Consider the following 18,860-nt stretch of genomic DNA (forward strand, 5'->3'; position numbering starts at 1 on the left):
GTAATCTGTACAACAAGCGAGTAATCTGTACTCAATTATTTATTTAATGCTACCTATCTCTATTCACCTATTCAAAACAAAAGCTAAACAAAAAACATTAATACAAGTAGCTTTGAGTGTTTTAACCTTGAACATTGCAAAATATATATTATGCAAAGACTAGATAAATCATCTGAAAAAAAGAAAAAATCATAACTAAGCAACACAGCATACATTTTAAGTCTTGCAAATCAGACACAAAATATTAGATTCAATTCTAGAAAAGTACATGGAGAAGTCAAGTCATTTGAAAGAAATCTGAACAAAAGTCATTTTTAAAGTAGTTATGTTACTACCATTTGACTAAATGAATAGCTGTGGAAAGCACACTTAAGGAGGATACAAACATTTTGGAATCAAAAAAAAATCTTAAATTCTAACAGCTATTGAACTAATTTCTGTTACTTTTTTTGCTTAAAAAGTATCCCATATTTTAAGACAATCATCAGTCGTACTTCACAGAAGGGGAACATAAGCTACACAAAGTTTCTAATCTCTGTTTGTCTGGAGAAGTGAGAGTCATTTGTCCTGCTTTGCACAGAGCAGGATATCTAAAAATCTGGGGTGGGGGGCTGGGGGAGAGATGGAAAAATCAAACCCCTCTTTTTTTTCTTGACTAAAAACTGGCTGCTGTTTCTTTGGTCTTCTGTACATACTATATTCTGACTGCTAACTAAAATCACAGTAGTGCTTCTGCATACGATATACTATGTGATATGCAAACAGTAGCACATATGCCATATGCATTTGCAACCCAATATAAGTGTACTGTGAGAGTGGAGAGATATTATAGTCAAGACAAAGGCCTTTCTATCCTTTGCTCCTCCAAACTGTGAAGTCTCTGTAGTCCACCCTCCTGAGCAATTTAAGGGATGGGAACAGTCATTCACATCAGAGAACCACCAGCAGCTTTTAAACAGAAATATCCATTGACAAGTAAGCATGTTTAGATGCAGCACATGTCCTGGTCTGGTAACAAGGCTTTATGATCACACTGTATACCTTTAGTGAGGATACTATTACAACGGACCAAAAAACTCTCGAGAGAAAAGCATTACAGCTTTTTCCTAAGCAAACAGAGAGATAGTGAACTTTCATGGCAGAAAATGTGAAGAATCTGTGAGCAGTGCATATTCCAAGAATGACAGTCAAGTGATGGAAAGAATGTCAGGTTTTGGCAAATCCATGTTGTTCTTTCAACCATCTTTTACATCAGGTGTCCGTGAGGGATACTTCTGTCAACCTTGGAGTCAAAGGGAGATTTGCCACTCATTACAATGGTGCCAGATTAGGCAGAATATTTAATTAGCGCATGTTGGAACAGCTGGTTCCACGTGAGACGAATGTTAGATATCTGCTGAAAATCTACCTGCTTGCCTAGAATGAGGTCTACACAGAAGAAATTTTTCTAAAAAGAATTGAAAATTAATACAGGCCCACAAAGGACGTACTCCACCACGACTTACAGAATCCTTCCTTCTCAAATTATTACCTTATGTAGTGTTGGAGAACCTTCTGCTTCTCTTGGTCCTTCAAGTAGGAGAGGAGCAGGATCTGGTACTAATCCTGAAGGTTGTTCTTCATATTCTTCTGAAAACAGGATTAATCATTCACCATTATGAGAGCCGTGAAAGAATTATAAAAGTATCTATTCTATGTGAACAACTATGACATTATGAACTAGCCAATAACAGGATGTGAACTGAAAGAGGTGAAAAATGTTAGAAGCCAAACTTTGTGTTAGAATTTAACAAAATTTGCCCACTAACTTTTATTTGTATCAGCAAGCTTATATTTAAATGTAATTTATATAGGTAATTATATAAAATAAAAACAATCAAACATTTACGTGACTAAGAACAAAGTCCATACTAACACCAATACAGCTGATACTTAACATATGTATCATATGCATTTATTTTGATTCATTATAAGAGGGTCATTAACTCAAATAACAAATTATATACCAGCATTTTTTTTCCACAGTTGAACAACGTCCCCTCCATTTTTTAAAAATTTCTTTTTTTTTTTAAGAACAACAGGCCATCATTGAAAACTCTTCCTGCAGACTGCTCTCTGGGTTATTTTGCAAGGAAGAAACGAAGGAGAAAATGCACAGGATGTGCAAGGGGAGTACAAAGAGGCTGGGCAGTAGTTAAGCTGACTTTAATGACCATCATCAGGTTAGCACAGTGTTATGTCCAAGTATTTTTAGGAAATAGGCATGAATGCTAGGCTTCACTTGAAAAACAGAAGGAGGAACTAGAAAATGGGGGAAAACATCTTGAGAAACACTGGGTTAAAAGATTTCTAAACACCAGTATAACTGATAGTTTGATAGTTTAGGAATGCAAATGAATTTCTTGTAGGATGCGACCACACACTATGTCCATAAGCTGAATACTAACAACTGTCAGGACACTGAGCATCTTTACATCAGTTTAGTCAGTAGGATGCTTCCTATATCATTTGTTCAGATTCATTTAGGTTTGTCTGCATTAGTTTAAGCAAAACTGCTTTAATAACAATGCCCAGATATGAGATTTAACTATTTCTGTTCTTTTAAAACTTCATACTGAAATCCACTTATTTGGCATTGCCCATTAGAGTATGGGGAAATTCAAGAGTTTTTACAGAAGTAACTGGTTAGATCTCACAGAGCTTGCCTAAGAAAAACCTAAGGCATCTGTGAAATGCTTTAATGTGTCCTAAAACATTGCCAAGGTACGGCATGAATGAGGTGGCTATATGCAAGAAGAGATGAGGAATCAATCCAGTTGACTGATATTCAAGCCAGTACTACATAAGCTGGAATGTTTAACTAAATGCCAACACCTTCCTAAGTCAGGTACGTCAACTTGCTACGTGGTTAGCTAACTTCATAATTTCTGCATCACAATAACTCATCATTATGCCATCTGTGTGGTACATAAATTCATATCTTCAGAGCAGTAAGCAGTACAGCATGGTAAAATCTTGGTCCATCAGTTAAACCCACACCGGTATACCAGGAAGACAGCAGTAAACTTACTTTCACCAGCCACATAATTAGCTGGAAAATAACCTTGCTGTCCATTTGCTAGGCTGCCAAACCACCAGTTATCATTATCTTTGTATAACACTTGGATAATGTCACTGCGATGGATGGTTAGCTCATCTGATCGATGCGCTGTGTAGTCATAAAGAGCCACTACCTAAAAGAGAGATAAGAGCACCACAGCTTTATCACAACCATGCCACAGAGAAAAAAGCGCAACATTCACTTCCTCTTGCAGAAAAGCAGCTGAAACCAAAGCTGCACTTTGGTAAAAGCTGAGGCCGTCTCAAGTTTTGCTAATGGGATCAGGGGTGGTGGGAAAGCAGCAGGAGAGGCAAGATAAAGGACTGTGGGATTGTAGAAATGGTTAAGAACATTCAATTCTCTAAGATTAGCTTCAAAACAGCAGCTGTTAGTTTTATAAGCAATTTACTTGTGAAGCAAAAGGAAAAAAAAGCCACTTCATACATTCTCTTTCTCAGAATTGTTACACCACCTTCGGATCCCATTCTGTGTGTGCTCATGAAGCATATGTGTTCGAATAAATACTTCAACAGTATGACAGTTTTACCGATGGAAAAATTTAGTTCAAAAATGTCACTGCAAAGTTTTGCTTTGATCACTTCACTGTGTTTTTTTTCTTTTAGAAATAAGGATTTGCATATATGATTTTATAAATATCTGCCAAAATATGTCTATATTCCATTTCATATAATAAATCTTTTGCCTGTGAAATACAGTGCATCTATACTTTTCTGGAAAAAAATACTAACAGTGGTCAGTACCACATATACTACATAGAATACGTTACATGAAGCCTGCCTTCTACCCTGAGTATGAAAATATCAAGTATAATTTTTTATCTATTTCACATGCCCTGTGAACAAAAATCTGTCCTGATTAATTCAGAACAGAAAAGACTGAAAACAAGTGAACTGAAAGAATAAGGGAATTGCTCATTTCCCTCTTAAGTGAAAGGCAAAATTATGACCTGTTTTACACAAAGAACACTCTTTCTCTCCATGTAATCTTCACCTCAGATCCCTCTACAATATTGAAAGTAGGTTAGAAACAGGGTATGACAGAAGTGATATGAGGTTATAGGAGACCGAAGGAGAGAGCAAAGTTACTATGAAGATAGGGATTTGGAGAAAACACTTTTTTTTATTAGTCATGCATGCCTTTAAATCCTAAGACTGCTGAACTGCACAGTGCTTTTTAAATTTGTATTTCTATTTTGAGTAAGATAACCTATAAGTTATGCATGTAAAAATATAGCCAAGGTAGCTTGTATTTTCATACTTCCACGTCATTAATTAAACAGATTAAATCAGTTATGAATGTGAAAAGATGGAAATGAGTCTACCATTGCAAATTCTATGTGGTATAGACAGAAAATTTATATAAATATGCATTCAGTAAACCTGAACTTACATAAAGAAGCTAAACAATGAAGTATCAACCTTTATCATAACTCTCCTCCCTGCATTAGGAAAGCTTATACAGTAATTACAGGTGATGCTGACACTACAGAAGTATGAACTTCAGAGTAGAAGAGAACCAACTAAAACATACTAAAGAGCGCCACAGATAAACAGTAGAGAAGGGGAAGCTTGCACGATCATGGCCAGTAAGGGGTGCTCTAGCAGTGCCCACTTCAGTTAAGTGGCAACAGTTTCCTAAGGGATAGCACTATGGAAAAAAAAAAAAAAAAGAAAAAAAAAAGAATGGAATGTTACTAATTGCTTGGCAGCATGAAAAACAATGAAAGACAGAGTAACAAATAATTCTTTTTGCAACGTCTTTTGTAAGATACTTCTATAGTAAATGTTTTGGGTTTTGGAAAAAAATATGAAAATTTAGTAACATGGAAACAGTCAACAAACAGTTCAAACCAATCAAGTAAGTTCCACTGTCTCTCAGAAATAAAAAAATTGAAATACCAATGTGTCCTGCAATACAAATGAACCTCAGGATCAAAGAAGAATGTAAACCACTTACAATTATGCCAAAAGCAATGGAATTTCTTCTGGTGAGACATTCAGTCATGAGTTAAATTCTGTCTGGGTCCAAGTTCAAGACAAAAAAAAAAAAATCTCTATTTCTCAAAATTTTAAAAAAAGATTTTTCAAGAGTGATATAAAACCAGCTGTAACGTGGTTATGGTGGTTATGAACATGTTTGTAAGAATTCCAAAATCTAGAGTAGCAAAAAAAATCCTTAGGATCACGCTAAAATATAACATGCTTTCAAAAGCACAGATACAGTGTAACAGGTATACAAGATACTGCAAAAAAATTATGTAATACTTACTGTCTCTTGCCCGACTGGAAAACTGCTTCCTCCTTTCACCCCCAGTGCAGTCAGGCAGTCATCACTCTAAAAAAATAAATTATTTTAAAACCTTAATACAAAGTAATTTGATAAACTGTAATTTTGAGTATTTTCATGTCTACTGTAAAACAGTAAGAATAAAATACTTTTTTAAAAAGAAAGAGCAGAAGTGATGTTAAGCAACGCTGGGTAATGCTGGCTATGTAGACGAAGAGATATTAAGTTTTTCAACTATGTACACTACACTAAAGACAATATGGGGGAAGACAGAGGATTGATGACTAAGCAGTCTTAAGCTGGTTTGCATTGCAAACACTACAGTAGATGCTGAAGAAGCTGTTGCCGTGAAGTTTACCTCTGAGCCATTACACAAAAGATGCCACTTTCATATAATGGAGAATTTCATGTTGGTCTTAATGACCAACACTTTCCTTTTAATTCTAATTGTTCTATCTGTTCTTCAGACTTCCAACGAAGTCAAAGGACTAGCAGGTATATAATGCAATAATTAGGATGTGCCCATACCTACAAAATTTGATTTTTCTCAAACAACAGAATGCTTTGGTTGAAAGAAGATTTAAAACAGAAAAAGTATGAAAATTAGTACAGGAACAACAAGTTAGAACAAAGGAGAAGATGGAAGTCCTTTGCTGGTGTTACTTAATTTTTTCCAATGGCCTATTTTCACAGAGGGGAAACCAATTTCCCCTCATTTTGTGTGCATCAAAGGATCCGAACTACAATGCAGAATAGAAATATTACACAGGAATTAAAATACAAGAATCAAATGCGAGCTTTCTGAAGAAAACAACATTTCCACTCATAACGGACTGTACCACACTATAAACAAAATTTAAATTTGAGAATTTCTATCTCACATACGTCACCTTTTTTGTATTTTATAGCCCCTCCTTTAACTGTCTTTTGCATAAACTTCTTTCTTTTCTTTTGCTTTTTTAGAACACATATTTAAAATGTATTGCTCCTCTTATTTTCTATTTTTTTTTAATTAGGGTGATCCAAGGACTATCATTACTGCAATCCTCAGCAGAATAAATGGCATTCTCTAGAACAGAGATTCTTACCCTTAACATTGTTTCCCTAACTTGGCTAGGCTTATCCCATATGAGAGGAAAAAAAAAAAAAAAGAAAAAAAAAAAATCACTGACTGTCCTGAACACAGAGGTTCCATCCTGTCTCCAGATTGTTTTGGTATTGCCAAAGTACTTAGAGACACACGTAGTAGATAGAGATGAATACAGCATGAAAGAGAACAGTTGCACTCAGTTCTTATCATCTACCACAATATCTAAGCCTACCACCTAAAAAGTTCTGAGTAATTATGTACATACACAGAGGGAGGGGGGAAAAAAAAAGTAACTGCCTGATTTGATAAACAAATCTTGAACAAAGACTGGTGGAGCAGCAGTTCAGAGTGCGTGGCTTATTCAGTGGTCTACTGGTAGTTAGCACAGCCTTACAGGTTTCAGCTAATTCTCATTTTCCATTCTCAAGGTTAAGAGAACTGTGCAGGCAATGTGCTTAGCCTGTGGGATGGGAGTGCCTCCTGTTGCACTAAAATGATTCATCAGAATTATTAGCAGTATTATTTAGGTATCTAGTTCAAGGACCCATGTTGCCCCATTATTGTGTCTCAATCTGTCTCTCTTTTTAATGAAGTATTTATGTGCTCTCAAACACTCAATGTAAGAAGAGCTTGAAGAGGGTGAGCGGTTTGGAAATAACAAGCTAAAACCCATGAATCATCCTGAGACTATGTTGAATGTTCTCAGATGCTGCACAATCCAAAGAGTTTCCTCTTAAAGAGATACTCCAAGTACATCCGAGGCTGCGCGCACACCAGACCTCCGGCAGGACAGAGGCTGCCCACCTACCACAAGTGCAGCTACTACAAGGCAGCAGAGCTGCCCCTGGGGTCTCATGCCATTTCTTGAGCAGTGCAAACTGTCAGGCGTGCTGCAGGTAACACCCGGCAAAAACTACTGTTTAGTAGTTCTAAACTTTCAGTTTAGAAACATCATTTTTTTATGTTATGTCACAAGATTAAGCCACATTTTCAGGATTCCAAAAAAGTGATACACATCTTGAAGCGTATGAATACATCATTCTTAATACAATATTCATGTCTCCTTTTTTTAATGGTAACTAGTTAATCCTTTTCTCATGTTGGAACAGACATGGGGCTATAGTTATGTTGTAAGAAGTTGGTCTTTTTGGGAGGCAGCCCATCTGTGAGAAACAGGAGGAAAACTCTTGCTGGAAAAGCGTGCTGCATCTCACTGATTCTGTTTGAACAAAGCTGGTAGGAGCTTTCACCATAAGGAACATTCTCAGACAAAGATAAATATATCCAGCAGTTGATGCAGAGTTCTAGACCATGGAGTATCACGCTGGTTACCCAAGACTAACCCACTTAGACAGCCTTGACATTTCTAACACAAGAGCAAAGAAAAAATGTTTTAAGACACTAACATGGAAGAGAGCACTGCAGTTAAGAGTGAACTGATAAATAAGGTGCAGTATGAAGTGTCACCAATTCCTGATATCAGCAGTAACTAAAAACTTTATGGCTTCTTTCTAATTGAGCAGTTTCAGTGATTAATGGAGTGTTAATGGAATTTTTACTCTTATTCATGCATATTTATAACAGTCAAATGGATGTGGGCATTAGATAGCATTTTTTCCCTTAAGAGAAGCAGCAGTGTGTAAGAACAAGTGATATGTTATTACTGCCTTTTCCATAAAAATTTCAGCATTTCATTTCTACTACTGAACAAATATATTTCAAATACCACAATATTAAAGAAAAAAAAAAGGAAAAATGTAAAGTCTACTGGTGTTTTTATATGCTTCTTCCTTATATGTAAACACATTTTTCATTGTAACAGAATAAACATGCAGATTAAGTCCCACTTCCAATTAGTCATTAACTCTTAGTAACTATGCTTGGAAAATAAGATTTTCTAAGATTGATTTTAGGTAGACAGTACACATGCCGGGGTGAGCCCCAACATGTGCGCATCCAGGGCCAAAGCCAGCCTCCCTCCTTTTCCCGTTAGAATAACTGACGCGAAGAAGGACAAACATCTATTTCTGGGATGCTGCCCAGTGCCACTGCTTCCCTCCACACCACCTCGCTATACCTGCTTTCTGCCAGAGGGAAGAAAAACTGTGGGCGTTTCTTGTGCAAAGCCTCCAGTAAAACACAGGGAATGACTGTTAAAACTTCTCGTCTGCTCAGTAAATCTGTGCCTCAGTTTGCAACTGTCTGAGACCATCACCTTTTTTTGTTTAAAGAAGACAAAATAAGAAATGAACTTAGAGGGCTCAAAAAAACCATGACTGGCTTAAAAGTGAGATAATATTTAAAACATTTAAAAATTTCACAGAATCAATCTGAGCTTTTACAGTTGCTCCATTGTTTTCATTTTTCCTTATAAACCCGAGTGTTAGAAATTTACTTTATGCTCTTCTTCCCTAAGAACGTCATGCAATCTATTTACCCCAGTAACTGAAGTTTTAAATGAAACACTAAATAAGCTGAGACATAACATAAAATAATTGAATATTGTTAGCAACATTGTATTTCTGTTCTTGTTCTCTGGTCCAATTAATTGTCAACACACTCGTAGCTCAGGACACATAACTGTACAAATTTAGTCTATGGGAAACAGAGGATATATAGCTAAATTAAAATTATTCTAAAAGTATTAATTGCTAAGAATAATGTACTCTTCTTTCATCTTAATTAAACTGTCTGTAGACACTGTGAAGTTACTTCCTTAGGCTTCAGATGACTACAATCCTTATTTGATTACAGTCCTTCAATATTTAATGAGCATGGGAATCTATAATCTGCCTAGAGGAAAAAACCAAAACTGTGCCAGGCTGCACTTTATTGAAACCTGCAATGTACAAACAGAAAACACAAATGCAAACACAGCTGCTGCAGTAAAGCCTACACGGATAAAAAAGAAACAAAAAAAGGGAAAAAAGATCAATTCAGAAGCATGTGAAATACACCCGCTCCTGAAATTATTCAAAAATCTCTTCAACTATTTTGTCATTTGTAAATACGCTACTTTCTTGATATAACTTACTCAGTTTACCTGCACTTACAACATATGTATTATTGCATTTATAAACAGAAAAAAAAAAGTTCGGATAGCTGATATTTGGTGTTTTTCAAAACAATTGATCCTGTAAATATTTATAGAGCTTGCTGTGATGGAGAACATTAAAATACTGATTGAACAATTTACACTTTATTTGCTTGAAGATACCTCTTTTGTGAATAAAGACAGGATTAAAAGAAACCCTCTCTACAATGAGAACTCGTGAATAATGACATTTTATATTTAAACATCAATTTTTTAAAAAATTGCAAAGATAGAATTCCTTACCGTCTCTAGTCTACCCAATAGTGCTCGGCTAAGAGGATTTCCTACTGGGCTGAAACACCCTGTGAAAAGAAAAGGCTGTGAATTTTCTGCTTGTTATCCTTTTCCATCGAATAAACCATTTTATTTTAAAATCATTATGTTAGCAGGACATGTTTGACAAAATTCTAATGAAAAGCAGCAGCATCTTTCAGTCACAACTATGCATCCTTCAGTCAGGAACAGCTGGAGGGTTTATTTAACTAACAGACCTGACACAAGGTTAACTAATCCAATATTTCCATTCAAATGATTTGGAGAAATAGCTTGAGCTATGTCCACATGCCACCTCGTGCTCAAAGCTGACACTATTCTCTAGGCTGTATTGCTTTTCTCTTCATTGAATTTCTGAGTAATTCATACAAAGTTTTCCAACAGACATGATCACAAAAACTCTCAAAGGAATTACTTCCTTATTTTATCTGAAAGAATAAGTATGCCTATTCAGTAGTTCCCTTTGATCATCTGAGTTCCTATCACAACACATCTTGCTGTTTATTTTATTCACTCTCTACATAGTGCATTTGAACAAGTACTTGTAAATTCTTTTCTTTTCAAACTATTATGTTAACTACTAAGCTTGGGAAAATCCTTTCATCATCTATGGATTTATCTTTTTGTTACTGGTCTCCTCAGCTGTATACTTAAGAAAACATCTTAAACAAGAAAAGATTCAAAAATCTGAAAACTGTTGAACACGACAGTGAAAAACACTCCTGCTTCGTTGAGGAACGGCTTCTTAAGTTTAGAGATGCCAGACAACACCAAGTTAAGCTCACTGGATTTTCTGTGTGAGACACTAGATTTGAAATAAGTTTTGTTTTCAAAGGGGAATAAGTTCTGAAAACTCATTTTCATTTGCCACTCCAAAAGCCTACTCTTGAGGAGTCCAGTATCTGAATAAAGAGGACTTTTCAGATTCAGATCCCCATGTACTGGCACAGCTCCACAAGGAAGCTTGCACAATTCCACCTACAGTATACCTTCTAAAGCTTAGTGGTTTAGACTTTCACAGGAGATGTACTCATAAATGTTTAATCATTAAGATATTTAGATATTCATAAATATAAGTAAAAGAGCAAGCTCAAACAATCACACTTAAACCATGTTCCTGCAGATGTGCATGTGAATAATTTTGTATTTGTGAGAAACCTTAAAGAAGTGCAATAACTGATTTCTCAATTTCGTGTACGAATTAAAACTTTTGTGATCTTAATAATTTCAAAAAAGCTTGTATAAATTCTGAAATACTTCATTTTGAAAGGCTTACTTTGATTCTCATTACTTTTTCCATCTATTTCAGGAGAGGAAAGAGATGAGACTAGAAACCATTTTCTGAATTCAACCCATACTCAATGATGTAGACCTGTAGCTTACCTTTTATTAGATAAGGTATTTGCTAAAACATTTGTTCAGCACTAACACTAAAAGTCAGTGTGGATATTATTCCTATTAATATTATCTACATACTCATACCATCATAAAATGAGCTGCTACAGATATTATACTACATATGGATATACTAGTGCATACAAGTGTCATATCAACTCTGAATAAAAAAAATCCAAACTCAAGACCAATAAAATGTCTGCATGATAAAAAAAGTAATTTTTCTTTAGACAGCAAAGTATACTACTATAGCATTTTCAATTTGAGCATTGCAGTGTTGTGCCAGTTCACACAAACCCATTCTAAGATAAAAGCTGTACAAATTACATGGTTAAAATAATCACTTGTTTGGAAAAATTTTCAAACTTTAATTAAAAAAAAAAAAATCACCTGTACTTTTATCAGTAATAACATCGACTTTCTTGTTCTCCTAAGGAAAATATTACCTCCGAGTACTTTTGGACTGTGTGTTTATGCACACAGTTTATGCTCCTGTGCAGTCTCTATACTCAGCTCCTTGTCAGGTGAAAATTTTATGGTTAGACTGATATCCCCAATGAAGCCTGAATAAAGGACAGTGCAGACCTGTTCTGCTGCAAGTACAGGAAAAAGGCAGACGTGTCACTCAAAGATACAGGGAGTGCTGTACTGAATTCTAGCAGCTGGCACGGGTTTTGACTTCGTGATTTCTGTGATTAGAGTCTTCTTCCGAAACAACCAGGACACTCTTATGACTTTGAGGTCTAAACACTAAAAAGACCACAGCACACTCGGGTCCAAACATTCTACTTGCCACAGAACCAAAGCTATTTGTTCATGTAGATCATGCCTATGGGTTAGACCAAACTATAATAGCAGTGTTATCCATTCATTGCTTTCTGTTATCAAGCGTACCTTTAGAAGCTCCTACATTCAGAACAGTCATACTAAAAAGAAAAATAAAAAATAAACTGTTCAAATCTTCCTCATTCACAAAACAAGGTCCATTCAGCATGAAAGGGTATATCCATCCCTTCTTTCTCAAACGATGCAGCAGATTTTTAAAGCAATTTTATACAGCTATTGGCTTGACACGGTTTCATGCTTGATGAAGCATATAAATGACACCAAGTAGGTATGACTAACAGCCTCAGCAGTGCTTGCTTTGGTTATCTCCGATCCAGGCCGTCCAAACTTTTCAACTGTTATAGTGAGGTATGGAAACGAAGGTCAGGATTGCAGAAGGACATTTCCACTTCATCCAAAAATGAAGTTTACAGGACAGCATGACCTCTTGGGACTCTAAATTACCCTGAGCTTATATAAAGGTCATTAAATCCCTTGTAAGGTCAATCCTGAATAAAAACCCCAATGCCTAGGTTAATCTAGACTGTCTTATCTCAAGGATGGTTCAGAATCAGTAAAGGAGAAGCATTTTTTACTGATTCAGAGGGCCTACTTGAACTCTCCAACGATCTTCTTCCTTAGCAGCATTTCCTGTTTTCATCTTCAAAACTCTGTATGTCATGAGAAGCTTATCTTCCCTATCAAAGCATGAACATTTGAACTACTGTATCCCTGTTACTCTGCATTGATTCTTCATTCTTCTCCTTTATATGGAATTTCACATTAAAAGAATAAGTTGTTTCTAGAAGAACCTACTGCGAATGTCTAAATGCAATGTCAAATGTCTCAAAATGAGAGATGTTATTGCTTCTTTTCAAATGATCAGAATTTCCACATGGACACAACTTAATAACAGGGCAACTCTTCTTTTTGGCCCACATTATCCTCTTGCTATGATTATTTTGTGAGTCCAAGCATGTGCTGATTTAGGTAAATGCCTGCCAAAGAAGTAGTATCTTCTGAAAATCAGTGTAGTTGTCTGCCTTGAGAGGGAGCCTGAAACTGTATTGGTTTCCTGAACCATTTGAACAATGAACTCAAAGTCTGTTCCCTTGAGTCACTTCTGGCAATATATTCTCTGCCAGCATAATTGCAACTAAAGAGAAAAGAAGACAGAAACAAAGTGGTTGTCCTCCTGTCCAAAACGCATGTCTGTACTAGCACGTCCCAGTTTTATTGCATGCTTTCCCTGAAAAACTACCCTCTGTTAGGCAAATTAGTGTGAACTGATCAAATTCTAAATAGTTGGGCTGAAATACACAGGAAGCAGATGATTTCACTTCCAAACAGATTAGACTTACACAGAAATTTGTATGAGAATGGCAGCAATGCCCCAATAGCACTTGTAATAATCAAGAACATCTCCTATTAAGTAACAGCATCTTTAGCTATTATATTTGTTTTAAATTAGTAGCAAAAGAGCCAGAACAGGGAAAAAAGTAATTCTAGGGAGTCACATAATTCCACTATTATCCTACTGGAGTGCTTACAGTCAACTAATATTAAATGTTTATGTGACAATTCTATTAATAGAGGCTGAGTGAACACTCATTACAGAATTTATGTTTTAATGAACTTCTCAAAAAGAAGGATTTTTCTCTCTTTGTGGAATGCTCTTGACAAATTAATTCTGTTAATTAATAAAGATGTTTGTGCATCACAAATCTCTAACAATTCCAGTCTCATGGACTTTACAGTTAATGAAATAATCCAAAAGTTTATCCTGGAAAATCCTCAGAAAAATCACAGAATACCAACAAAAAAACAAACAAGAAAATTGGAAAAAAGTTAATATTCAGACATTTCTCTGATGAACTCCTCTAAAGCATACAGAGAAAAAAAAAAACCCAAATCAAAAACCAAACGAAAACATACAAAAAAAACACAAACCAAAAGCCAACCAATCAACAACAACAACAAAACCCCCAAAAACAACCAAACAAAACAAACACAAAAAAACAACTTACCTATTCCAGTCCACATTATTCTATTTTAAATTGAGTTTTACTTTGAGTTTATAGTAATTATTAATGTCTAAAAAACCCACAAACAAATCTGGAAAGACATGAAAATAAACTACGCCTCTAGGAAATAGTATTTATTGCAGACCTTCTTATAATTTGTATTGTGGCCTCTTGCAGCATGGCCTAGTTAAAATACACCCAAATAAACAACACACACTGAGAAAAAAAAAGTCAACACTGATATGAGAAGAATATGTGTATATCAGGCTCAGTCCTTTTCCTACTCATTTTCTTTGGCTTTAGAACTGTTTCCGGCAAACAGAGTTATGTTTTCAGCACAGTCACCTATTCAAAAGTATGACCTTTGTGACCAAAAGATGTTTTAGCATGCAGTATAATAAATACTTTAGGGTTCAAAGGAAAGTTTTGAGGGTTTTTTTTTTTTTTAACTAAAAGCTTTCAGAGCAGTATTGCTGAATTCTTTCTGTAATTTTATTTTTCAAGCTAGGAATAGTGTAAGAGAAAGAAGATCATTTTGTAATGATCTAAATATATATTAATCTTCCCTCAAAGGCTTTATCCTCACAACAATTATGCTTTAATAGATCAAACAGAATTCATTAAATAGATTGTTTATATATTGGATAAGAACCTGCTTTCCTTTCCTTAAACACAGGATCACAAATACTTTCAAAACTCATCACAAACATTTTCAGATACAGTTCACAAAATTAAAGGAATGGATGCACCCACTAACACATACCTGCCTTTTTGTTTTACCAGCAAAACAGATGTGTTACTAATATCCAATGCTGTTGGTGAAAACACACTTCAAATTCTGCTCTACATAAATTAGTCTAGCACCTATGATTTTGAACGTATTCTAAACTGAACAGGAGAACGGATAGGACCTAAGTGAGTAAAAAACTGTTTCAATTAAGTTTAATTTGTATCATAGTTTCTAAAACTACTTTGGAACACATTTGGCTGAAGGTAGGGCAAGAAAACAACACTCAAAAGTTCAAAGTGAGACAAGGAACAGAGCATTTTTAGCATTCTTTCTAAGATACCGTTCTTTTTGTAACTAATACAATGCCAAAGGAAATGGTTAATTCTCTTGAGACCCCACATCTTGCAAGCCACTTAAAATGTATATTCTCAAAATAGATGGTTCTCACATGCTATGTTTAAGTTTATATGCAAAAGTGCCATGATGGCATCACTACACAATGCAAAGGACTTCTACAAACACCCATAAGATTCTTGCAGTGTATTCTGCAGTGAAAAAAGCTTACTCAACATCAGGTGAGCCCATGCTGTTACTAACCCACTCCTTGTCCTTTCCTCACTTTTTTTTTCTTTTATCAGAGCATCTGGGAAAGATTGAACTATCTCCTCAATGTCTTTTTCGTTTTCTAAGTGGGGTTCCAATTTGTCAACCTAACCTATCCACTTAAAACCGAACCACAAAATCTATAGGACAAATAAAATCCCTCTCTGTTTACTGTCCTACTTTTTCTAAGTTATATAGAGAAACTTTTGTTAATTTATTTTACCAGTTTGACATGAGAGCTGTTTTCATGCTATATACGCTGAAAAAAAATGAGAGGGAGAGAAGCCTTAGCTCTACTGCTGCCAGATGTCACTCCTCCAGTTAGTGGAAAGATCGATCTAGATAGCAAGGACAAAACCATTCAAAACAAAACACTCATCCCCACCCCCTGTCCCCCTTTCCTCTCAATTAAGCCAAAACAGAGCTGTGTTTATAGGTGGAAAAGCATAACTACTTTTTGTTTCCTTCCACATCCCCATAAATACAATGAAATCTTGCAAACAAACAGAATAAAAAAAAACTTGGGGACTTATGTCAACAGATCAGGCTGTGGTTGCCATTCAAAATACTATACTATACAGAAAAATCTGCACAGAAGGACAAGCTTTTAATAAAAAAGTATGCAATTTCTACCTTTTAAACCAATTGTTTACTAAATGCTGATAGTAAAACCAGTTTTTAACTAGGGAGTTACACAATTCCATACCATGCAGTTCCACACATATTGCTGCAGCTTCTTTCACACTGGCACATGGTTTTCTAGCACCCCAACTCCAAGTGTTAGAGGAACAACTGGTCTATGTGTGCTTAAACACAGGAACTTCCTTATCCAAGGACTGGTGCAGTTACCTCTAGCTACTGCATCTGGTTCTCCCTGATTCCCCAGCCCAAATGATCACATACACACTGGAGCAAGGCACACAGGTTCACACCTGTAGATCCACCAGGAGATACTTTCAGTGTAACATCAACTAATTCCAATCCTCACATACGAGACCTCAGAAGGAGATGGCACTAACACAAAAAACCCACTATGCTTCTGGCAGTGCCATATCCCACAACATAGTTATATCAACCATCAGCCAACAGAATGCACAGAGATATTTATTCAGGGTAAGCCATCAATTTGATTCTTGGTTCAAGGTGTACAAAGGCACAAACATATTTGCTCTGAATTGTAGAAGAGTCCTCCAGGAGGACGGACCTAAGGAGATAGCCTGCCACTGGTTTGAGGACAATACTGTTTCATACCAATGCATTTATCCTGTACTTAGGCACAATGAACAGGCAGAATTTGGCCCCTGTTTACAAAATGTATAGTGCAGTAAAAACTATTGCATCACAAAAACAATTAAAAAATTCAACTTTTTAATTAGAGATTAAAATCAAATACATTTAGCAGCGTACACACCTACCTAATTATTTCTGAGTAATACTATCAAATCATCATCTTACATTTTTCTTGCAAATGTTAAGTTTCTACAGAAGCGTATATAAACAATGCAAGTAGTAGCACGTGTCCCGAGCATTCTTTTGAAGTAAAGAACATTTATTGAATTCATGCTAATCAGGAACGTGCTAATTTATTACAACCTTTAACGTTACATCATAATGGCATTAGATACAACTGAAAATGAGGCAGGGTTATAGTATCCAGTTGATTCTTTCTACAATTCAGAGAACAGAAAGTCACTCTACAGCAAACATCACTAAACTTGCACAGATATCATCAGAACTCTGAAATCAGATTGGCAATATTATTTACAAGTTCGAGATAGCAGATAAAAACAGATGTAAGGAAAATACAGACTATGACGCATACTTTGTATTAATAAGTTATTTTTCTTCTAGTGCAGCAGATATCCTGAGAAAGTCATTATTAGTTTTGCTAAGCTCACCAGGACTACTTAAAAGCGAACAAATGAAACTGAATTTGAAAGTGAACTTATTTTGTATTATGTTCAACAAACTTTGTGGTGTTGCCCTATCGAAAAATCAAAAGAGCTGTGGATGCCCAACACTGATGTAGCAACCTTTGCTTTTGGGTTTGGTAATATTTTTGCTTCTGCATTAACTTATCCTCTCTGAATTAGACAAAATGGAGCTCTTAAGCAGGATTTATGCTTATCTGCTTCCTAAAAATATGTAAAACGGTTAAATTCTATTTATTAAGACAATTAATTGCTGTATAATACAATTAAATAATTTAACTCTGTAACTCTCAAAATAAAGTATCTACTGACCTCAAGAGGTCTAGTCACATCTTTAAAAAACATTTGACTAGGGATAAAAGACAAAGAACGAGACTTATGCAAGGAAGGAAAACAAAGTAATTTACTTTGCATAGTTCCTCCCACATTCAGCAATGGCTAGTTACCCACAGTGACTTAAACCAAATTAGCCTGTTGCTTTACAAATGGAAAGCTGTTAATAAGAAAATATGCTTACAATACCACACTTTTCAAAATCAGCCATTAACATTTTTGCAATGCAAATCTTTTCAGCTAAGAAAAAATAGCCAGTTACTGCATGAACTATTGAGTTTCTATATTACTCAGCAACTTTGCAATTTCAAATCAAGTCTTGACCAAAAAAAAAAAAAAAATCTTGTAACTCCTTGAAGAACATATGTAGCATTTTCTTAACATTTGCATTGAAGGAAAAATAGTATCAGTGACATCGTATTTACTATATTGAAAAAAATGTCAGCTTCATATTTCATGTCTTTATCATGACCAGAACAGCCACTAGTTTGTACCCAGCCTACTTTTTAAATTTAATTAGCCAGTACTGGAATACTAATTTTGAGAAAATTTTACCAGAAAATTCCATGACATTGACATACAATTCATATTTTATTAAACCTGGGATGTTCGGAATGAACATCCCAAGTAACCATTACATGTGATGGAGTCCGGCTTCCCTGGAGATGCTGAACAACTGCCTGCCTATGGAAAGCAGTGAATGAATCCCTTGTTTTGCTTTGCTTGTGCATGTGGCTTTCGCTTTACCTATGAAACTGTCTTTATCTCAAATCACAAATTTTTTCACTTTTACTCTTCCAGTTCTCTCTGGCTGCGTGGTGCTTAGTTACCAGCTGAGGTTAAACCATGACAGTATCTTATTTGTACAGGAATTTAACAAACAAGAATATTTGCACAACAAGTCTAAAGATGCAAGCAAAAATATTAATGCAAATTAAATTCAGAATGAATACAGAAATACTATTTGACTAAATATTTTCTATAGCACCGTGAAATACAATTTGATTCAGTACTTAATACAACAAGAGCTTTTTTCATAACATCACACAGGTAAGGCGAAACTGATAAAAACTGCTGTATTTTAACGTATAAGCTTAATTACATCGCCCATCCTCTCTGGTTTAACTAACAGCAGCAGCTAAAACCACTACTGAC

General features: G+C 35.4%; 1 protein-coding gene across 1 annotated transcript in view; it reads right to left on the reverse strand.

Annotated features, from left to right (window-relative positions):
* Positions 1-18,860, reverse strand: part of AHI1 (Abelson helper integration site 1) — a 96,098-nt gene that overhangs the window by 14,185 nt on the left and 63,053 nt on the right. Inside the window, exons 20-23 of the mRNA XM_065631138.1 lie at positions 9,835-9,893; positions 5,390-5,455; positions 3,071-3,233; positions 1,532-1,629 (exon numbers count right to left, since the gene is read on the reverse strand). Coding sequence (XP_065487210.1) covers positions 1,532-1,629; positions 3,071-3,233; positions 5,390-5,455; positions 9,835-9,893 — 386 coding nt within the window. The remainder of the gene's footprint in view (positions 1-1,531; positions 1,630-3,070; positions 3,234-5,389; positions 5,456-9,834; positions 9,894-18,860) is intronic.

Source organism: Caloenas nicobarica, chromosome 3 (genome assembly GCF_036013445.1).
Source record: "Caloenas nicobarica isolate bCalNic1 chromosome 3, bCalNic1.hap1, whole genome shotgun sequence".
Lineage (NCBI taxonomy): Eukaryota > Metazoa > Chordata > Aves > Columbiformes > Columbidae > Caloenas > Caloenas nicobarica.